This window comes from Acartia tonsa, chromosome 4, assembly GCF_053477335.1.
Source record: "Acartia tonsa isolate MP-2025a chromosome 4, ASM5347733v1, whole genome shotgun sequence".
Lineage (NCBI taxonomy): Eukaryota > Metazoa > Arthropoda > Copepoda > Calanoida > Acartiidae > Acartia > Acartia tonsa.
Window position 1 is genome coordinate 9886613 of NC_137263.1, and position 24253 is coordinate 9910865.

General features: G+C 33.7%; 2 protein-coding genes across 6 annotated transcripts; both read right to left on the bottom strand.

Annotated features, from left to right (window-relative positions):
- Positions 1 to 554: 554 nt before the first annotated feature.
- On the bottom strand, positions 555 to 20642 carry LOC145315965 (uncharacterized). Its single transcript, XM_080156203.1, has 20 exons — positions 20460 to 20642; positions 19700 to 19911; positions 19381 to 19607; positions 19053 to 19228; positions 16984 to 17078; positions 16093 to 16189; positions 15275 to 15358; positions 14431 to 14590; positions 9749 to 9949; positions 8916 to 9114; positions 8579 to 8721; positions 7225 to 7415; positions 6573 to 6665; positions 6130 to 6338; positions 5578 to 5683; positions 5053 to 5370; positions 3135 to 3326; positions 2227 to 2318; positions 1674 to 1821; positions 555 to 959 (listed from the first exon to the last, which is right to left on the bottom strand). Exons 1-20 carry the CDS (start codon positions 20514 to 20516, stop codon positions 762 to 764), a joined length of 3198 nt encoding a protein of 1065 aa, XP_080012329.1. The 5' UTR covers positions 20517 to 20642; the 3' UTR covers positions 555 to 761.
- Positions 20605 to 23377, bottom strand: Vps29 (vacuolar protein sorting 29). Of its 5 annotated transcripts, none has more exons than XM_080156212.1 (5): positions 22912 to 23363; positions 22493 to 22558; positions 22087 to 22202; positions 21167 to 21483; positions 20605 to 20918 (listed from the first exon to the last, which is right to left on the bottom strand). In XM_080156212.1, exons 1-4 carry the CDS (start codon positions 23038 to 23040, stop codon positions 21246 to 21248), a joined length of 549 nt encoding a protein of 182 aa, XP_080012338.1. In that variant the 5' UTR covers positions 23041 to 23363; the 3' UTR covers positions 20605 to 20918; positions 21167 to 21245. The 5 variants fall into 5 exon arrangements, with proteins under 5 accessions (XP_080012338.1, XP_080012339.1, XP_080012336.1 ...); XM_080156213.1 differs by having other exon boundaries at positions 20610 to 20918; positions 21157 to 21483; positions 22912 to 23377; XM_080156210.1 differs by having other exon boundaries at positions 20610 to 20961.
- Positions 23378 to 24253: the final 876 nt, after the last annotated feature.

A 24253-nucleotide genomic window follows, 5' to 3' on the forward strand; every position in this document is an offset into this window, starting at 1 on the left:
TTTGTACTACAATAAATAACAATCAATAAGGCACCACCAAAATAGTCATCGTGCTGTTTTTGTAAAAATAGGACAACCATATTAGTTGCATATATAAAAAAAGCATGGTTTTTAAGTCTTCATAATTCTAAAACTACCTGGAAGAAAATTTAAATTCTTTCAAATGTATGTCCTTTAGATGTAGTTTAAACTATTGAATAGGAAAAAATATGCAGTTTACTAAATTTATGTTTAAATGCACTTCTTGCAACTACCCCTTTGAAGTCAATTATCATTCCTACCATTAATAATAAATTTACAATATTGAGATTCAATGCCCTTATTAACTTTTTAAAATGGTAACTTATTAATATCAAAAATGAGCAATTTTCAATTAAAATTAAAATTAAAAGCAACAAAACGATACAATATAGTTAAAAAATGCAATTTTCGCAACAACAACAAAAAGAGCTTAAATGTTATATTTTAAGTGTTTTTGAGATGATTGTACTTACTCGTACTTGCAAATTAAAAAGATTGTTGGGTCAATTTAGATACAAGCAGGATGTCATTTATATGATAAAGTTAAGGGGGGCTGCTACGCTTAAACAGCTCTCCGCACAGCTAGGGATAGAATATCATTAGAATCAGCAAAACCTGACATAAAAATGTACATCCAACTTGATCCGAACAAGTATTTCAATCCTTTTTAACTTTAAATAAACATAAAATATAAACTTACATATGATTTAAATATAGTATATAATGACTTGGAAACTGTATTAATACATACAAGTCCGGCTAAACCTGCGGAGAACTGCGGGTAGATCAAAATTGGCACCACGTAGCTCCATCATGGCCAACTCCTTAGGCATTCGCATTGTCTGCAGCACTATTTCTACATCAACAGGATCTGGCATCTGGGGATCTTCACCATGGAACAGTCGGACAAAGCTGTCCTCCATTGAAACCAAGGTTATCTACAAAACATATATAAAATCAAACAGGCTATTTGAAGCAAAACAAACAAAACTAAAGAAAATTTTACCTTTTATTTCAGAGAGATTGGAAATTATTAACTATTAAATTTAATTGATGTTAGTCCGAAATTCTTAAAATCCGGAGCTCCATGCTTCCATGTGGTCTCCGGAACCTGGAGACCTATCCAAAAAATCTTTAAACTTGGGAAAATTCATCATATAAGAATGATTTTATCTTTTATATCCTATCCTCTCAGTCCAAAGATAAAGCTTTTATACCAGGTTTACGCAAATGTGTCAGAACTCCCCCGCCCCCCCTTGATTAAGATAGGCAAGATCTCATAAAAACACATAGCTTCATCATAGAAAGACTAGTAAAAATAAATGACCATGTTATAAATTAGCTACAATTTCTTTAAATAAACTAAATTAGGTACCTAAACAGGTTTTAAAAACTATATATTTGCCTATTCGGTAATTCAAAATATTGTAAGGTTTTTTTGTGAGTTTGTACAGCATTTTTCACCAGTGCCAACTTTTTTTTCGAGAAATGGTAAATTTCACGAAGAATCGAGAGAAAAAAATGAAATCTTGGGCATTTTCATATTTGTTTCCGAATATTTGACTTGATTAGTTCCCAAAATATTTAGACACTAATAAAAATTAACCGTAAAAAATTATTTAGTAATTATACAAAACAATTTTGTTACTCACATCATGTGCCTGGTATGTACCAGGATATCTGCCAGGTTGGATTGTGTAGCTGAAACTGCACCCAGTCTTGAACCTGGTGTGCTCGTGCCCGCGAATATTTTTTCTGTGGAAAAAGACTCGACCCAATGCGTGCCCCTCATTTCTAGATCTAAAAGATATAGAAAACGATTAATGTGATGTTTTTCGTTAGGTATATCTTTATTTTGTTAATGTGACTTTAATTCTCCTAATATATTAACACCCCGCTGTTTTTATTTGAATATTCTTAATTTCTTTTAATAACCAACCAACTAAGATTTTGTTTCAATATCTTCAAATGCACAGGAGAAGCACTGAATTTAAGATATACCTTGATAAACGATAATTTGAAGAGAAAAAAAATGAAAAGGTAGGGTTAGTTATAATGGGATATTTTTTTGAAAAAAAAATAATATAGTCTCTACCTAGTGATTTTTTAATCAGAAATGCAAAAGGCGGCGACGGAAAGGAAAACGTTTTTATGAAAGTTAGAAAAACAAATTCTACTCCCCCCCCCCCCTTTAACTAGCTATACCTGAGGAATCCATAAGTATCTCTCCATTCAACACAAACCCCCTCAACTCTGACCCCTTTATTCAATATTGTCATCTTAGCTTTTTCTCTGTCCTGAAACATTATCCTTTTATATAAAGAAGTAATAACTAATAAACCGATTGGGTTCTCTAATTTAGGAAGCTTAACTTATGTCATGGGATGGTTTCAGGCTATTTATCCATTCGAATAGAGGGCACATAGTGTTTGAATATTTTAATATTAAATTCTTTATAGGTCAGTCAACAGAAAAAAAGAACTTTCTTTTTCAATTCAAGAAAAGTGTGTTAAGAAAACTTTACCTCCTTATAAACGACAAACGTATTTTGAAATTGAAATTAAAATTGAATAGGCAATGTGTGTAAAAGAGAATTCGTTAGCCATAAAATAAACCCAACCCATTTATTTACACTAAATGCTATCAACATAAAAACAGACAGCTTTTGACAATGATATGTGCAATAAAAAAAAGGGGGGGGGGTAATGCAACCATCTCTTAATCAATGAGCAAATGGCACTTAGAATCCTAATTTTGTTACGAAACTTTGCATGATTAATCCTTGGTAGGTCTATTTTTCCAAAATCGAACAAAAAGTTGTAAAAATAACGGAAAACGACTCAGCCGTTGGCTATTTTTAGGGCAAATCTGTCATAAATTACGTAGGAATCAACTTTTTGAAACATCATCCTGATTTAAATCATGTGAAATGATACCAAAAACCATTTTTTTAGATTTCTAGTACCAAGAACTACCGGCCAGAACCGTTTAAAAACGTTTTGGAGCGGCAAAGATTATTATGTGGATAGATATTATGCTGAGCCGCCATTTGCGCATTGATAACGAGATGGTTACATTAACCCACCCTCTTTATTTAAAAAAAAATGCGTAACCTCCATCATTTTAGTCTCGAGAACAGCCATTCTTTCATCCTCCAATCTTCTTTCCTCCATATGTTTGGCCATAATTTGTCGCTCCTCCTCCTCTTCTAGTTCTCTTTTCCTTCGCTCCTCCTCCTGCCATTTCTGCTCAGCTCTGACGTCATCATCTATTATGCTCAACTCATCTTTCTCAAAGTCAATCAACTAAATAGAGAATGATGGGTAAAAATTAGGAATTGTAACACTATTTTAACAAAAGGATGACGACATCCATAAAAGCGAAGCTATAAAATCAGACGGTAGGAAAAACGAAACATTCACTATTACAGGCATCATGAAGTAAAGTTTGGAATTCATAAGGCAATTCTAACATACTTAAATTAACGTTAAGTTCTATTCATTATAAATGGATGTTGGACCCTAATTAAAGGAAAATAAATAGGTCATACAAAATAGGAAAGGGGTGGGGGGGTTGAGATGTGGAGACTCGTAACACGACATACCAGCAATTTATTGCAGCGGCGAAAAATGGCGTTAAACGGCGGTCCCGCAGCCGTTTTTTTCTGAAAAATACCAAAACTTGTGGTAAATATTGATACAACCAAAAAGAATTTCCCCAATTATCTCTAAAACTAAGAGAGTAGCACCCAAAATTAAATTGCTGGTAAGTCGTGTTACGAGTCACCATATTTCCCCTCCCCCTTTATTTACGCAAAATTGAAGTTAGATCTCACATCTATGTACTATCATAAGTGAAAATTATTGATATGTGTATAAGATTTTTTTTAAAGCAATTGAAAGTAATAGGGTCAAGCGGGGCATTAACCGGTAAGGGGCATTACCGGTAATTTTTTACCCACCTTCAGAAAATGACATTTTTCTCCATGTTCTAATCGACTGACAGAAAAAAACATAAAAGCAAATTTGTTCCTTATTAAATTGCCTACAAAAAAGTATAAAATTAAATTTTTGTGAGATAAATTTTAAGGGTACTTTTGGGGTCTCAAAGTCGGACGAAAAATTTTTTTTTTCAAAAATTTTTTCACCTATGTGTATAAAGATCGACCTACACAAAAATTGGTAAGACCTAGAACTGATCCGTAAAAACCTTTTGAACTAAGAATTGCCCGCTCTTTCCAAATCCGTTGAGAGCTTAAATGTAGAGTTAATATTTTTTTCAAAAATGACCAAAGTTCGCGCGGGGTATTTTTCGGTAACGTCGAAAAAAAAATTCAAATTCGATTTTTAATATCAATTTTCAGGTTTTCTTTGGTAAAATCTAAAATTCAATATGGGCTTTTTAAGAATTAGGCCAAAAAGTGAATAGAACAGATTTTTTTATATAAAAAAATTCAAATTTTATTTTGAAAGAAAATTTTTGTGAAAAAAAAATCGAAATTTCTCGTCCTTTAAAAAAAATGATTTTTGACATAGAAGGAATAGTCCGATCTTTATGAAAATTTTTGTGGATAATCCCTATGACCTATACTAATTATGATTATTTATGTTTGACTGGCCGTTTGGCCGTTTTTCATCGATTTTTTTTAGGTTGAAAAGACGTTACCCACAATGCCCCACCATGGGGCATTTATCGGTAATTTCTTTGAGTCCAATTATGACAAACTTCTAAAAGTCCTAGGATAACGTCCTTTTAGGACCTGATAGTCCTTTCCGTAAGCTTTCTAATGGTCTTGGTCCCATTTAAAAATATTAATATTTACCCCATTTTTTTTCAAAAAACCGAAAAAATTACCGGTAATGCCCCGCCTCACCCTATAGTATTTTCAACAAGAACAAAGATGACAACATTCATATAGGCGCAAAGATCAACAAATTGTATACGTTAATAGATATAAAGTAACGACGTGTTTAATATTCAACAACACCGGGAAGTTTATGTGAAAATTTCCAAAGTTAATTGAATTCTTACCTTTATTTTTGGTGTCTCAAAACTATTGTTGACATGCGCTAGCCTCAGTCTATCAACCACAAGCAGTGGACGCTGAATCTCAAAACTTTCTCCGTAATCACACGAGTCTGTGAAACGTAAATGATTCTCGTTATACTTGGCATGGGCAATCATGCACGGGTCTCTTTTCATCTGCAGAATTGGAGCGTAGCTGAGCTGACGAAGGTTGTAGCAGGCCAGCTCATGGTATACGTGTAATTTTTCTTCTTCAGAATCAAGCATCCAGTGGTCTGACTGAAGCTGAATTGGTGAACGTTTGTTGTAATACAAAACTCCATCCTATAATAAATGATGATATATTAGAAATACATCTTAGCCCAAAACAATTCTTAATGTAATATTTTAATATTATTGCCTATGAATGTCTATTATTTATATTTTTTGGTATTATTGGTCCTATATAGAGATTTTAGGATATTCAGAAGAGTTGATGGGTCAAAATCCTCCTGGAGTGTTGCACCTAGCCGCTAAAAAAAATTAAGTTACCTGTAATTTAGCACAATTGATAGTGTCGTGAGTAAGGACAGCCTTGTCTGCCAGCTGACCACTACTCTCCAGAACAGGTACACTCATCTCTGTAGATGGATTATATCTGAACATCATTTACAAGGTTATTTAAGTAGTCCTAATTTAAACATAAATTGGTCAAATAAACAAAAATTACAGCACTTCATAAATTCTTCTGATATTTTTCTTTTGTATTTCAAAATCAAAAGCTAGATTTTATCTACCTAATGAAAAGAACTAGATTCAAAAATTCTTTTCCTCAAAATATTGCAAACGATACTGCGAGACTGCAAAATAATAATTCAATTTAAGGGTATAGTCCCTTTCATGACAACACCCCTTAAGGAGCGTTTTGTCTTGTTTTCATTTTTCACAGTAGATTTTCTCCTATTTTTTGCCCCTGCGGGGCAATCACCTTACCCAACCTAAAATAACCTTTCAAAAGCTACTTTTAAAATACGACGAAACGCCCCTTAATAGGCGTTTTCACGAAAGGGACTATACCCCAATTTAGCATTATTGTTTTCTTGCCTGTACAACCGATAGGCTGAGTTATCAGACCGCAAGAGTACAAACTGTGGACTGTCAGGTACACAATCAAACAGTCCCACCCAGGGTCCGTAGCTGGTGGCTGTCTTGTTGAGATCACTGATGGCAAGATTGAGGACAGCCTCCCCACACTCGGTGTTCAACACCTTTATTTCCCCTCTTGTGTGGTTTATCATCATGGCAAGATTATCCTATAAAATACATAAATAAACTAAATTACTACTGTAAAGTATTATTTGCTTGAAGCTCAAAAGCACAAATTCGTAATGTATTTGACAAAGGTACTAACGCCTAAGCGGGACCCACAAACAGACAGATAAACTTTTTTAGATGTCCCAATTGACATACAAATGACAAGAAGGCACTAAAATTATCATCAAAAAGCGTAAGAATAATGATCACCTGTATACATAACTTTGACTGACCTTAAAACCAACTAATGATAAATCTTCTCCAGGGAAAGGTAGCTCCAAATATTTTTCTCCAGTCTCTGCGTTGTACACGTTTAATAAGGTTTCCTAGAAATAATATTTACAAAAAAAAGATGTCTGGCAATATATGTCCCTGAAGTACAGGTTTATGGTTAGGTTTGGTACGATTGGGTTAAATATTTTCAGTTTGCGTCTTTTGTTCATAGCTTCTTAGCTCTATATATGTACTAATATCTGATTGTTTGTTGTATTTTGAGTTTATCTATAATACAAAGTAGAACGATGTTTGTTTGTCTGACTGTTTGTTTGTAGCGAAGGATCTCGCTAACCGCTGAACCGATCGGGTTCTCCTTTACAGGGTAGCTTCTCATAGGTTCCGGGAAGGTTTATAACTATTTTCTTGGGGGGGTGGGACACTCCTAACCCCCCCCCAAGAATGAAAATGCCCTCCTCAAAAAAAAAAAAAAATTTATATATTTTTTTAAAAATCTAAAACACGAAAAATTTGTTTTTTTAAATCTCTTGGGACAAAGCCCCTAGAGGCTAGGGGCGAAGCCGCTAGTTATTGTATAACTAACATGTGTTATTAGACTTAAAATATTATTTTAAGAGATTCTGTAATTTTATAACTTCAAGAAAAACTTACTTTTTGGTATGGATTCTGAAGACAAACAACAATCCTGTGATCTGAATGAAAGACTGTTGGCTTGATATCCTGTTTACTCAGTTCTCGTCTCTTTTCATCCAAGACATCAGCATCGCTTTTGTTTCCTTTCTGCTTCTTATTTGGAATTGGTTGTGCGCCCGATGAAGTTGATGCGTCCAATGATTCTTCTCCTGGAAATAATTTAATTTTTTTGTGCCATATATTTTAAAGGAGTGGATACAAAACCGCGACAGTTACAAACCGCCCCATTACAAAACCGCGACAGTTACAAAACCGCCCCATTACAAAACCGCGACAATAACAAAACCGCGACATTACAAAAAAATCTATAATACTAAAAATCTATAATAAAAAAATCTTAATGCTAGAAGATCATGGCCGCAGAGCTCGGCCCCCTGGCCTGCCTAGCCGCGGGCGCTCGGCCCCCTTGCCTATAACCTAACCTAACCCATATGTTTGAATGTTTAATGTACATTAACTTATTTATAGTTTAGAATTTCGTGGATTTTACAAAAAGTGGTTAGTAGATTTTTTTCAAATTTTTAATATTTTTTTTTTACAATATTTAGGTTATGGGCCAGGGGGCCGAGCGCTGCGGCCATGTATTCCTACAAAAATTCCTACATAGTTATATTTTTGTTATTGTCGCGGTTTTGTAATGGGGCGGTTTTGTATCCACTCCATTTTAAAGGTTTTTTTTTATTTAACTATCTCGTAATCAATGATTAAATGGCACTTAGAATTCGAATTTCGATCTGAAATTTTTCATGAGTAATCCTTGGTAGGTCTATTTTCCCAAAATCGACAAAAAGTTGAAAAAGTAACAACTGGCGGCTCAGCCGTTTAGCCGTTTTTTGCCTATTTTCAGGGCAAACTCATCATTAATTACATAGGAATCAACTTTTTAAAACATAATTTTGGTTTATTCATGTTAAATGATAGCAATAACCATTTTTTAAATTTCTAGTACCAACAGCTACCGGCTAGAACCGTTTGATAAGGTTTTTGAGCGACAAAAAGTATTATGTGGAGATAGGTTTCGTGACTAATTTGCTCTTAAGATAGCCCAAAAATGGCAGAACGGCTGAGCCGCCAGCCGTTAGCCGTTACTTTTCCAACTTTTTTTGATTTAGGGAAAATAGACCTACTAAAGATTATTCATGCAAAATTTCAGATCAAAATTAGAATTCTAAGTGCCATTTGCTCACTGATTACGAGATGGTTACATTAACCCCCCCCCCCCCCCCTTTACAAATGAAACATTCTACATATTTTGTTTCCCCTCCTTGTATCACCCAGCATATTTCAAGTTAGGAATATTAAAATAGTTTACCTTCGGCAACTATTTCATTAACCAAAGGTTCTTTTAAATGTATGATTTGTTCTTCGATTGTTGGATTAGTGAGATGCGTTGACCAAACAAAAAGTTCAAGCTCCATCGTGGTAACCTTCATGTCACAGTAGATCACAGTAACTCTTCACATAACAAAATAAATGTTAAAATACAAGTTTTAGAAAGATAATTCGTAGGTATCTTTTATTTCGTATATTTACTTAAAATGATTTAAAAATCAGACTTAATTCAAATTTTGTTCACAATTTGAGTTCAAATAAATCAGAAATGAATGAAGTTAGTAAAACGTGCATAAATGCATTAACATCATTTATTCCTGTTATCAGTCAAGCAGATACTTTTGCGCCAATTTGTCATGCCAACCCGCCTGGGAACATACTTGGCCAGCTCGAGCTTGAAGAGGCTGTACTTGAGGCTGGTGACAACTCTGAAGCTAACCTGACCGCTAGATAGGGAGTTACAGAGTTTCAGGTGCAACATTGGCTCTTCAATGCAGTTAGAATCTGATTCTGGACCTGAATTTAAACAAATGGCATTTATGTAGAAGATTGTAAAACAAGGTGTTCTAAAAGTGAAACTTCCTTTTAACAGGGGGTAATAGGATTCTTATAGAGCCTACAAATCAAATACCTGACAAAAGGGAGCTATGCACAATGTACATATATGGATATAACTTTCTACATTGATTCTAAATGTACAGAAGGTTTAACGGGACCTCTACATAAATGAACACCGGTCCCCCATTTATTATAGATAGAAAGGGGGAGAAAACTTGATTTTCAATGGACAAAGATTGATCCTTAATTATTAAAAACTTATAAAACAGTAATTGGTACTTTATTAATTGGGCGGATTTAAATTTGTTTAATCATTGGCCTCTTTAAAGAAGTGAGGCGGATGAGACTTTTTTTGTAACCAAACCCAGAATTTAAAGGAATTTCACCGAATAGTTACAGCAATGAAATTTGTCACGGCCAGTTGCTTTAATGAGGTACAATGTGAAACTGTAAAGAAACGGTGGAGGAAAAACCCGCCTTTTCTCGCCAATCATTTTTTGCTTTTTCTACCCAAGTTAGACAATTTTAAATCATTATAGACAGTCTTATTTTTTAAAATCCCTTATACTGCAATGCCAGAAATACATTTTACCTATTCCTCCGAAATATTTGCACATCTGCGTTGAATAAAAATTCCATTCACTGTCGTTTTCCTCCTTCAATCCCTTGACATTGATAGCATTCTCTTCAATAGTAAAAAGCCCACGCTCTACTCTTTGATAAAGATTGATTGTGTCAGATTTGGACATCTCTCCTTTGCTGTCCAGACTACTGGAAACCGGTTTCATGTCAACTGAAAAAAAAATATATTAAAAATGGGATAGTTCTACGAAGTGTATTTAAAGAGTAAAGGTACTTAGAGTAGTGAACTTTTATATGTCTTAGTAGAATATATTAGGCATTGGATAGATATGATTATATGTTAAAGAATTTTTAACATTGACCAGACCAAACTTTTTTTATTTGACAATATCTAAAAAAGTTAAAGTGATTTGCCACATAAAGGGGGGGGGGCGTAATGACATAAGCTCTTAAACCGTGAGCAAAATGGTCTAAATATTGAGCTAGACCCTTCAAACTTGGTATATAAGCCTAGTCCTATAGGTATTACATCTAAATGGCAAAAAAATCCAAAAAATTTTATTTTTAGGTTAGGTTAGGTAAGAAAAACCCTGCGGAAATGGAGTTTTTAGGCTTTTTTGGTCTATTTTGATGTGGAAACTTGCCTTAAATTGTTTTTTTCTTAGGGTTTTAACTTAAATACACTTTATCTATTCATATGGACATTATTTAAGATGATTCAGCAAGTCGGAGAACGACCCCAGGGGGCTAGGTGGGTGGCCCGCAGGGGTTAAGTTCATTTTTCCCAATATATTTGTTGTGATACATCAAATTATAGGTTTTTTAGGTCAAAGAACTCAAATTCAGAGCTAAAATAAGCATTAGACTAATCTGAAGCTAGCCCCAGCGGGCTAGGTTGGTGGCCCGCAGGGGTTAAGTGCATTTTTTCTAATATATATCTTGTTATATATCAAACTATAGGTTTTTTAGGTCAAGAAACTCAAATTCTGAGCGAAAATTAGCATTAGACTGACCTGAAGCTAACCCCCCCGGGCTAGGTTGGTTTTCTGCAGGGCTTAAGAACATTTACCTAACCTAACCTAGAAACTTACTTACCTATATTTTTACAGGTTTTTTTCTTGAATAAACTGTGTCTATTAATGAAGACTTTATTTAAGATGATCCAGCAAGTCGGGGACCGACCCCAGCGGGCTAGGTGGGTGGCCCGCAGGGGTTAAGTGCATTTTCCCCAATATATATGATGTGATACATCAAATGATATGTTTTTTAGGTCAAAGAACTCAAATTCAGTGCTAAAATAAGCATTAGAATAATCTGAAGCTAACCCCAGCAGGCTAGCTGGGTTGCCCACAGGGCTTAAGTGCATTTTACCTAAGCTAACCTAGAAACTTATATTTATTATTTTTTTTAGGTTTTTATTCTAGAATAAACTGTCCATTCATGAGGACCTTATTTCAGATGATTCAGCAAGTCGAAGACCGACCCCAGCAGGCTAGGTGGGTGGCCTGCAGGGGTTAAGTGCATTTTCCCCAATATATATGTTGTGATAAATCCAATTATAGGTTTTTTAGGTCAAAGAACTCGAAATTCAGAGCTGAAATAAGCATTAGACCAATCTGAAGCAAACCCCAGCGGGCTAGATAGGTAGCCCACAGGGCTTAAGTGCATTTTACCTAACCTAACCTAGAAACTTACATTTAATATTCATGAGGACCTTATTTCAGATGATCCAGCAAGTCGAAGACCGACCCCAGCGGGCTAGGTGGGTGTCCCTCAGGGGTTAAATGCATTTTTTTTAAAAGTATGTGTTGTCATACATACAACTATAGGTTTTTAAGGTCAAGAAACTCAAATTTACAGCTAATAAAAGCATCAGACTAATCTGAAGCTAGCCCCAGCGGGCTAGGTAGGTTGCAAATGCAAGTGCATTTTACCTAACCTAACCTAGAACCTTACTTGTTTTTTTATGGGTTTTTTCTGGAATAAACTGTGTCTATTTATTAGAACATTATTTAAGATTTAAGACCCCAGCAGGCTAGGTGCGTGGCCCGCATGGGTTAAGTGCATTTTTAGTTGTCATACATAAAATTATAGGTTTTTTAGGTTCAGAAATTCAAAGGGGTAGTTTCACGAAATTTATTTGAACTTAATTTAGTGAACTGCATATTTTTTCCTGGTTAATTGGTTAAACTACATTTATATGGCATATATTTGAAAGAATTTCAATTTTGATAGTACAATGTTAGCGGTGGAAGAATTTAAAATGCTAATAGGATACAATTTTTTAATTAATTGTATACCACATACCACGAAAAAACTAGCATCAGGTTGCTATTGTATTTTTTTTAGCTCCAAATTGACTTAAAAACCTATAGTTTGATGTATAACAACACATAATTTGGAAAATTCACCCCTGCAGGCCACCCACCTAATCCGCGGGGGTTAGCCTTAGGTCAGTCTAATGCTTAAAATAGCTCTGAATTTGAGTTTCTTGACATTAAAAACCTATAATTTGATGTATGACAACACATACTTTAGAAAAAATGCACTACACCCCTGTGGGCCACCCACCTAGCCCGCTGGGGTCGATCCCCAACTTGCTGGATTATCTAAAATAATGTCCTCATTAATAGACACAATTTATTCAAGGAAAAAACCAAAAAGACCAAAGAAAGTAAGTTTCTAGGTTAGGTTACGTAAAATGCACATAAGCCCTGTGGAAAATCTACCTAGCCCGCAGGGGTTAGCTTCAGGTAAGTCTTATGCCAATTTTAGCTCTAAATTTGAGTTTCTTGACCTTAAAGACCTTTATTTTGATATATAACAAGATCTATATTATAAATAATGCATTTAACCCCTGTGGGCCACCAACCTAGCCCGCTGGGGCTAGTTTCAGATTAGTCTTATGCTAATTCTAGCTCTGAATTTGAATTAACTGACCTAAAAAACTTATAATTTGATGTATTGCAACATATTTATTGGGAAAAATGCACTTAACCCCTGCGGGCCACCCACCTAGCCCGCTGGGGTCGGTCCCCGACTTGCTGGATCATCTTAAATAAAGTCCTCATTAATAACCACAGTTTATTCAAGAAAAAAACCTGTGAAAATATAAGTAAGTTTCTAGTTTAGGTTAGGTAAATGCTCTTAAGCCCTGCAGAAAACCAACTTAGCCCGGGGAGGTAAGCTTCAGGTCAGTCTAATGCTAATTTTCGCTCAGAATTTGAGTTTCTTGACCTAAAAAACCTATAGTTTGATATATAACAAGATATATATTAGAAAAAATGCACTTAACCCCTGCGGGCCACCAACCTAGCCCGCTGGGGCTAGCTTCAGATTAGTCTAATGCTTATTTTAGCTCTGAATTTGAGTTCCTTGACCTAAAAAACCTATAATTTGATGTATCACAACAAATATATTGGGAAAAATGAACCTAACCCCTGCGGGCCACCCACCTAGCCCCCTGGGGTCATTCTCCGACTTGCTGAATCATCTTAAATAATGTCCATATGAATAGATAAAGTGTATTTAAGTTAAAACCCTAAGAAAAAAACAATTTAAGGCAAGTTTCCACATCAAAATAGACCAAAAAAGCCTAAAAACCCCATTTCTGCAGGGTTTTTCTTACCTAACCTAACCTAAAAATAAAAAATTTTGGATTTTTTTGCCATTTAGATGTAATACCTATAGGACTAAGCTTATACACCAAGTTTGAAGGGTCTAGCTCAATATTTAGACCATTTTGCTCACGGTTTAAGAGCTTATGTCATTACGCCCCCCCCCCCCTTACATGAGAATGGTCTATTTTTTTCCAAATATGTATAGCCAAAACACCAATATCAGAGAATCTTTTTCCACATATTTCACAAGAGTTATAAAAAAAATTGAACAGGGGTTCCCCTTAGGACAAGTTACTTAAAAAACATAAAAAATAACGTCCGGTTCATTATAGGACAGGTTTTCTATGGATTCTTTTTAAAAAAATAAAGAAAACCGTCCGGTTTACTTACTATATACACATTATCTCACGCGGAAATACCAACTAACCATACAACATATATATAAAAAAACCATTCTCATGTAATTTATGTTGCAAATCATTAACTTTTTTAGATATTGTCAAATAAAAAAAGTTCGGTCAGGTCAATGTTAAAATTCTTTATCACAATCATATCTATCCAATGCCTAATATATTTTACTAAGAGATATAAAAAGATCACTACTCTAAGTACCATACTAAATATTTTATTGGTCATTCTTTGTTGTTATGTGTATTTTGTTGTATAAAAAAATTGAAGTTCTAATAACTAGTAAATGCTATCTAATGTTGTATTTATGACAAAAAAGTTTTTGCCATATATAACATGCAACGAAGTTGAAAATAAAAATGAAAAACTCATTTTTTAAGGAAAATCCCTGGTCAAATCTTTTAATTTTAATCAATAACTTTATATTATGCACTACTACGTTATTTAAAATAGAAAAAACTTACAGTTCACTATTTTTTTTAAAATGCACTTTGTGAAACTATCCCTTTACAAGAAAATACATAAAAAAATTGAAAAAATCTAATACAATAACACAATAATTCTTAAAGTAAAGGATATGTATGTATATATCTTTATCGCTTTTTAAAGGGATAGTTAGATATTCAACACTTTTTGTCGTATTACATTAATTCCTTCCCATTACCTGAATCCTGAGCGGCCAGGTATGCATCCATATGCCTGAGCCTCGCAAACTTCTGCATCAGCATGGCATAGTGAATAGTCCAGCACTTGTTATAGTTTGTGGAGCTATCCGTTGCTAGGTTGTTTACCTCCCAGTCGTCCACGGATCCCAAAAAATTTCTCTGAATAAATATTTCTGTGAAAAAGGGGGGAGGCGGATGTGCCACTTTTTGAAACCAAAACTAAAAGTCAATAAAGGAACTCAACTAAAAAAAGAGTTACAGGTCTGAGATTTTGCATGGCAGTTGCTTTATAGAGGTACAATATGGAACTGTGAAGAAACGGCGGCGCAACCGCCGAAAACCGCCGTTTCCTGCCGAATTTTTTTTTGCAATTTCTCGGCGGTTTTCGGCGGATGCGCCGCCGTTTTTCATTGTTCCATATTGTAACCCTATAAAGCAACTGCCATGCAAAAAATCAGACCTGTAACTCTTTTTTTAGTTGAGTTCCTTTGACTTTTAGTTTTGGTTTCAAAAAGTGGCACATCCGCCTCCCCCCTTTATTTGTAAAGAAGCAACGAGAGCAAGGACGTCCAAGCTTTTTATTGGGGGGTGGGGGTAATCTTTACATCATAAAGGCAAGGACGTTCCTGGACGTGAGAATATTCCATCAACACAACTAATAGAAAAAACAATGATACAAACCAAGATAGTTACTGTTCAATACAATGATATTGCTAATCTTAAAACATAATATTTACAGTCATATAATTAAAAATCCACTAACTCGGGATTCTATGGGTGCAATAATAAACCTAAATATTCGCTACTGACGACGTAAATATTCTTGGTATCTATTTAATTTACCTCTGTTGGTACACTCTGGAATAAGATTTCAAACAAAGTAATGTGTAGATTGCCCACAGCTCCAAATAATTCAAGTATTCGAGACTAAAAAAATAATTCGATTTAAATAACATAATTTTATTTGCGTGACTTGTACATTTATTAGTAGCGTAGCTTCTCTATGATTCCAGATTCCGTCTGTTCTGAGGAATTGTTGTTTTTATAGATGAAAGAACAAGTAGCTTTATCTTTGTATTTGTAGTTCTTTGCATATTTTCCCATATCTTTGCTGTTTCTGTTCCAATTTTCAAAGTTTTTGTGGATTAAAGTTAGGTAACAAAATTGAATTTCCCGTTGTTATGAGCATCCTGTATGCAATTTACTTCAACTGTCATCATACAAAAAATAAATATTAAAAACAAAAAAACATGAGAGAGGTTTCGTTATTTTCTCTCTCGAGTCTCCAATATTCTTGATTTTTTGGTGCTTTACTACTTATGGATTTCGTAATTCTTGTTTTTACATATAGATTATATTTAATCAAACTACCTATAAATTGTAAAAGGGGTAAAAATGTAAAAATTAAGAGAACTGAAAATTTTTTTCTCCATTTTTCTCCCCTGCTTGGTGAAAAAAAACTAACAGTTTATGTGGGTGGGGGGATAATATGAATAAAATAAAGAGTTCTGAAAATATTTTTCCATTTTTCCCCTTCCTTGCTGGAAAAATCTAGGAGGATAAAAAATTTAAAAAAATTGCAGAATGGGAAAAAAATGAATATACACCCCTGCAATAATATGTTATTTAAACAAACAAAACAAAAATATCACTTTTTATACCTGTTCAATTTGCCATAGGAAGGGCTGGGAGGATTTATTTACTCTTTGTCCAGCCTTGTACGTTTCTGAATCAGATTCCAGGCATTCAAAGTTTCTCCTGTAATTATATAACTAATCATATATTTTAAAATTAAGAACAAATATGGAAACATATTGAAAATAAGGGGGGGGGGGGTTAATGCAACCATCTCGTAATCAGTGAGCAAATGGCACTTACAATTCGAATTTCGATCTGAAATTTTGCAAGAGTAATCCTTGGTAGGTCTATTTTCCCTAAATCGAACAAAAAGTTGAAAAAGTAACGGCTAACGGCTCAGCCGTTTAGCCGTTTTTTGGCTATTTTTAGGGCAAATCTGCCATAAATTATGTAGGAATCAACTTTTTGAAACATTTTTGTGAAATGATACAAAAAAACATTTTTAGATTTCTAGTACCAGCAACTAGCGGCTAGAACCGTTTGAAAACGTTTTGAAGCAGCATAGAGTATTATGTGGAGAAAGGTTTCGTGATGATTTCCCTTGAAAATAGTTTTAAAAATGGATAAACTGCTGAGCCGCCAGCCGTTACTTTTCCAACTTTTTGTTCAATTTAGGGAAAATAGACCTACCAAGGATTACTCATGCAAAATTCGAATTCTAAGGGCCATTTGCACACTGATTACGAGATGGTTGCATTAACCCCCCCCCCCCCCTTTACTATAATATCAGAGCAATTTCAGAGATCTAGCATAGTAAATCAAATACTATTCGCATCATAGAAAACAATAAACAATAAACATGCACATTAAATGCTTTGGAGTAGATGCTCTAACTCATTTATTATAGGAATCTTTGGTAAAAAATTCAGACAAATATGTTTAATAACGCTTAATGAAATATCAATGTTGTTTACCTTAAATATCCGTTCTGGGTGTATTTCCAAATTTTCTCCCATAACTCTTGTGGCAATTTTGCGGCTGTTTCTGGTGGTAGTGTTGTCATAAAATTCTAAATAATTCATATTGAAATATCAAATCACTTCAAAGGTCTAAATGTATAATATGTTATTGTCACGCGAAGCTTTTAAGACTTATCATCAAACAAAGTTTGGTAATTGGATCTATTTGTGTGTTGGAACTCTATACTATTAACTCTATTGCTGTGTTTAGTGGTCAAACTGGATATATCATCAAGGGTTACCTCCCCTTTGTACTGTCAATACACACACACACACACACACATCCAATTGGTTCAGTTTTTTAACAGCAGTGAAGTTAATATTACTTGATATTTATTTATGTTTTGATGTTCTTAAATTTATGATAAATTTAATATTTTTCTTTTATTAATTCTCTATAATAAGTTAATTTTATTAATGCAAGCTGTTTACTTTCAGATATATTGCATTACTTTTTTATGCACAATCTTAGAATAAAATCTCATACTAAAAACATAGAGTAAAACTTTAATTAAACCATAGATTAAAAACTTGTTTATGTTAATCTAAGGCCAGTGATCGGATGTGTACTGTAAATAATGTACTACAACCTATTTTCAATAAATTAATGCTCTAGATTTGTTTTATTCTATAAGTGTAGCATAATGGTACACATGTATTTAATATCTCAATTTAATCGCACTGTAACGATTTGAAGTGAAAACTTTATAGCTTGGAATTGTCCTTACATTAGCGAAACAGTTATGTAGGTATTAAAGTTACCATTTTATTTATGTAAGGTACTAGAGCATGATGACGAGTTTAACCTATGGGCAAATTCACTAGTAGCTACCTAATGTTTAAAAAACAAGGATGACAACATCCATAAAAGCGAAGCTCTGAAACGGTAGGACAAACGGACATTAACACTTGTATAATGTCAGAACTGAATAATCAGAATGCGAATGTATAAGAGTCAAAGCAAAATTCTAAGTAAATTATTTGAAAAACTGCTTGATACAGGATAATGATTATAGACATACTCACATTTTTAGGACTTGATTATAGAGTTGCTTCGCTTATAATATTGTACTTTGTTGTCCCAGGAATCCGTATACCAAAAATCAGACCAATCGGATAATTAGGTTACATACAAATTTGTTGTTAAAAATGTAAAAAAATCAACATGTTTAAAATGGACGTACGGACATTCTGGTAATGATTATAGAGTTGCTACGCTTTTTAACTCGTACCTAACTATTACAGGAATCACCATGCAAAATTTGAAATCGATAGGACAATTCTAACATGCCTAAATTAACAAAAAAAGCTATTTAAAAAAGTAAAAAAATCAACATGTTTAAAATGGACGTACGGACATTTTGGTAATGTTTATAGAGTTGCTACGCTTTCTAAATCGTACGTAACTACTAAAGGAATCACCATGCAAAATTTGAAATCGATAGGACAATTCTAACATGTCTAAATTAACGAAAAAAGCTATCCGTGACGGACGGACGGACGTACGGACGGACGGACCGACCCTAATTATAGAAAAGCTTCGCTTATATTAACTTGATCTAAGACACAAAGCACGACCCAATAGAACCCTATTGATGTTGTGTTGTTTTATTGGGCAATATTGTACTGTGAATAATTATAAAACCGGCATTGTAAACGAAAACCAACAATTGCGTCAAATTCAAGCTTCCCATTTTCTGACGAAAAAGACTGGAATATTAGAGGAAGATTTAGTTTTCAAACTAGAGTCGTAGCTTCCTCTACCCTATCCCTATTGTAGGTAAAACTCAGGGACATCCGGGGGGGGGGGGGGGTTAAGGGACGATAACCTCACCTAATTTTTTTTTTAATTTTAGGCCCCCCCCCTCAAAAAAAAAATAAAAAATGCTTGGACATTTTTAACTATATCATATGATATAAAAATATTAACCCCTCTAAAAAATGTTTAATTTTTACCCCCCCCCCAAAAAAAAAAAATTTAAAAAAAGGCTTGGACGTCCATGGAAAAAATATGAAAGATATACCTGGAAAACAGTGACGAATACATATTTCTTTATCTTGTGAATATTGCGCTGAAAGCTGTCGAATTTGGGGTTAGTAGTGAAAATTTTATTGAACACCTTGACACTCTGACAAAACTTCTTTCTTGTGAGATTCTCATTTGGGGGGACATGATACATGTAGGACATCCGTGAGCTGTCTGTTAACATAAGAAGTATTGAGTTTTGAGATTTAATTGTAATTTTTTGAGAATGCTTAGAATAGAGATGAGCAATTTAAATATTTTTTTTCTTCAAAGTTAATATATCTCTCAAATCTTATTTATAGAAATACAAACACAATCCTATTTTCCTGTATCATCCTCCTCTACTTCATAATCAGAAGATCCGTAGTCCTCGCCCTGACGCAGTTGATCGCAGCTTTCCGCAGCGACAGCTTGAGGGTCAGCTTTCAGGTGGGCCGTGTAGGCATGGTCGCAGCGCTTCCGCCAAGTACGAACCATCAGCTCGACTTCCTCAAGAAGACGGTATAAATCCTCATAGCATATGATCTTCATACCAGGCATAATCTTAGGCAAACTAAAAGAAAATATTTTCAATAGAATTGGTTAAGAATTAAAAAATGTAATGTTTTATCCTTAGTGTAACAATAAGCATAGCATAATGCTAACCTGTTTTTGTCTTGTCTAAACGAGACTCTGTGAATGACACTGCTGTCCTGTAGAGTTGAAAACGTTTTGATTTTATTATCACCATCATAACTATATTCATCACTATCACTTCCTTCATACATATCATACAGATCATCATCATCGAAGTCATGATTAAGCCAAGCAGCATTTTGAACACCACCAATCATGTCAAAGTAAACGCCCGGGCCAACCTTTAAATGTAAAATATTACCATTATACTTAGATAATCAACCCTCTGTAAACGAAATTTGGTATTCATAGTCATACAATAATAGTTATTTCTCGCATCGTATTATAAACGGCTTTCCGCGGATATAAAATGTACAATTATAAGATTAAAACCATTTTTTTTAGACCCGAAGTGTCGAAGGCACGGGCCAAAAAAACTGGTTTTAATCTTATAATTATACATTTTTATATTCTTAGATAGCTGGATATAATATGATGCTAGACATAGTTTTTTTCGTATGGATGAGAACCGGTTCCTATCCACCGGATTCGAATGAATACGAGAAAGCTAATTAAAATATTAATTTAACGAACAGTTGGTAAGTTATTCTAATAATACAATACAAAAATGCCGTTGATAGAAAAAAAAATAACTTTGTCACCTGCGAAATAATATTATAAAGTACCTAGAAGTTTGTGAAAATAGTGAATATTTGTATAACTGTATTTTTTTAAATTAAAAGATTGACAATTCAAATTCGTTTCAGATAACATAATAAATAAGGACTACCTCCTCAATGATGCCCATAGCTTCGTCAATATCGTAAAACAACTCCGCGATGCTCATTGTAAGGCTTTTTCTGGTATTTGTATGCTAGAAATACAAAGTTTGGAGTATTTCTAGCTATGAAACTAATGTCAGAAACGGCATTTAGTTATCTTCTGAAATTAATCTAGTTACATATTCAGATCTTAATAAATATCCAATACGGTATTCATGTAAATTCTAAATTAAAATAAATCAAATAAATATAAATAACATAATAAGAAATGGAATGAGTTAAACACTAATTTAATAAAAATATTAAAAAAAAGATTATAGTAATTAAAAAGTTAACCACATGGCTAGCAAATAAATTTTAAAATCACAGATAGTGGATATCAATATTATAGACCACAAAACACACCGGGCTGTTCATACAATATAAAACAAAACTATAATTTCGATTTGGCTTTTAAAATCAATTATCTACAATAAAGGGGAATAAATAGAAAGGGGGAGGTAGGTTGTGCTAAAATTCCGCAAGTGTGTGAGTTTTAAGAATTTAAAATAGAGGAACTCTAAAATTTGGCATGGCAGTTGCTTTAATGGGGTATAACGTGGATTGGATATGTACTATATTGTACTATGTTAGAGCAACTGCCATACAAAATTTAGAGTTCTACTTCTATTTTAAATTCTTAAAACTCCACATTTACGATCTCACCACAACCTACCTCTCCCTTTACAAATCATTTGGTTGTAAAAATTAAGAATATTGAAACATTTTAAGAATTTTTAAAATTATTTTTATTTTTAAGGCTTCTTAAATTCAATTCTGTCAACTTTAACCTCGCCATCAATAAGCTGGTACACATAAGTGACAACTGTGGTACTCTGGATGTCCATTAGAATGAAGCTTGGAGTAATTTCTGTTTCTAGGGCAGAGTATGCTCCCGTCGCACTTCCTGGATTCACGTAGAACTTGCCCTCTTGTTCATATGCCTCGAATTTATGCGTATGCCCGCTTATTAAGATGTCACAATCGAGTTGCCTAGACAATAAAGTTTTGTAATCAATATGTTATACAAATCCATTAATCTATTATACAATCTTTTAAGATATAAAAGATTTTTCAACGTTTACTAGAAATTCAGTGGGTGCATACCTAATATCTGTAAAAAATATATCCCTGACTTAGAAGTGGACAGCATCATTTGCCAATAGTAACCTATAACGGAAATTCCTGTCTTACTTAAATCTAGGACGAGCTACTAATCAGGGACAAGGGACAGTGATTCTGACATATAATTCTTAATAAAAAAATCTCCACATCCCACCCCCTTCTTGCCCACTTACCTTTATTTACAAAACAAAATATGTTTTACGCCGAGTAGCTTACCACAAAAAAATACAAATTTTCTGCAATTTCCAATGAAATTAATTTGCTAAATCACAGCCCCTGGCTAATATTAAACCGAAATCTGAAATAAAGGTTCCTACCCAACCATTGGAAAATATGTTTTTGTATTTGGGAATGAAATCTAGGTAAAATATAATTTCTTTATATACTTTTAAAGAGCGTAAACATTAATTAAACTTACATGTGATTGTATGGTATAATAAATATAGCTGGAACAAGAAACAAAATGCAAACCTGTTGACAACAGCCAATGACTCAGCATCGCCCCAGGGGATAACTTGATGGCCATGAATGACACCAATACGAAACTGACCAACAGTCACAACTTTCTGGTCCGGGTAACTCGAGAGCTAAATCATAACTATTCATAATACATGAGTATGCTTCTGACAATCAACAGAAATATAGATCCTGTGCACATAAGACAATCAACCAGTTAATATAATTTAATTAAATTCTAATTGGTAATTTTACTTTTGCCTGTTTTAGAGTCAGGCATTCTGCGTAGCTTTCTATAATTATTGTACTCTATGAAAGAAAAATTGCTAATGTTTCAGTTTATGTGTATTTAAGTAACAATTATAAATTTTAACGTCATGGCATTTTAAATGAACATTAACAAATATCTAAAACTGCAAACCTCATCAAGGTCTCCTTTGACAACATGTACATCATTGGCTAGCGTTCTCAGATAATCAAAGGATTCCTAAATTTAAAATATTTATTTGCGTAAATGTATAAAAACATTTTAAGTTTTAATAATTGATCACGATATTCAACTGTATAAGTTAAAATAATAGAAGACAAAATTTTATTTCATGAAGATCTTTCCGATCATCATAATAAAAAAGTGAAGGATAAAACGTCTACAAAAGCGAAGCTTAGCTTAACAAATCTTACAGTCTGACAAACTAATATTAACTAAACCAATATGGACAAAATTTCTATATGAATACTCTAACAAGCCTCAAAGGCCTACAGAGCTTATAGTTAAATATGTACAGAACCTAATGTTAATAGAAAACCTTCATATATAAAAAGAAAAGAATATTTATTTACCTTGGTACATAAATTACCAGTGCATAGAATATGTTGAATTCTTCCTGGCACCAGAAGTTTCTTAAATTGTGCTGGCAGGGTGTTGGTACGGTGGGGGATATGTAAATCACCCAATACTAACACTAACATTTTCTAAGGTTCTAGAGGTGAAATATAATTATTTTGATTATTTATTGTATAGGTACCTATCAAACATTGAAAGTTTGTAAATCACAATTACAAAATATAAATTAAATCGTTAATTTTTACAAAAACAAAATCATACTAGTAATTACTAATTTTACGTAAAAATGATTAAAAATCACATGACATTTCACTTTTTAAAATATAGAACATGATGATTAAATTAACGTTTTCTTCGTAATGCACTAAATTTATATCTTTATTACTGAAACATAAGTAAATTTGAAATAAACCTGCTACCGCGCTAGAAGCGGGCGTCACGTCCCCCTCTGTGCGCAAAACAAAACCAAAATGCCGCGTTCTATAAAATATTTTTTGTTGTCGTCGTCGTAAATTATCTCACCTTTATTTTATGATTAACAAAATCTAATTGGATTTCAGAATTTTTAAAAGCGAAGCTTTTCTATAATTAGGGTCGGTCCGTCCGTCCGTCCGTCACAGAGAGTTAGCTCTTTTCGTTAATTTAAACAGGTTAGAATTGTCCTATCGATTCCAAACTTTGCATGATGATTCCCATGTAGTAGTGGTACAATTTAGAATGCGTAGCAACTCTATAATCAATACCAGAATGTCCGTACGTCCATTTGAAACATGTCGATTTTTATCTTTTTTGACAACAAATTTTTGTATGTTAAAATTATCCGATTATTCTGATTTTTTGCAAACTGATTCCTATTACAACAAGGTACAATACCCAGCCAGAAAGTAGCGTCACTATCGCGCTACTATAGCGCACGATATCGTGTAGCAATCGAGCACGAGTTCTTACGATATCGCTAAATAGTCGTCCAATGCACATTGACGATATGCATACGATAAATGGTCGAAAAGGTCCTTAGAGCTGCGCGATACACCTACGAAATCGCAGGTGATATCGTAACGATCGCGCGCGATATCGTACTAAAATCGTAAATAAAAAGTACATTAAAAAATCAATTTAACATCATGTAGTTTTCTGTAAGGAAAGGTTACGTAAAACAATAATATTCATTCATAACATTATACACAAATTGTACTCTGCATACAGAAAGAGAGAGAGAGAAAGAGAGGGTGTTTATCTCTGTATTTCCTCTAAAATTATAAGGGTGATTTTAAATCTGTTTCCAATATAATTTTTATTGTGAGGAAGTTAAAATTTCTTACTGAATTTATCTTATTT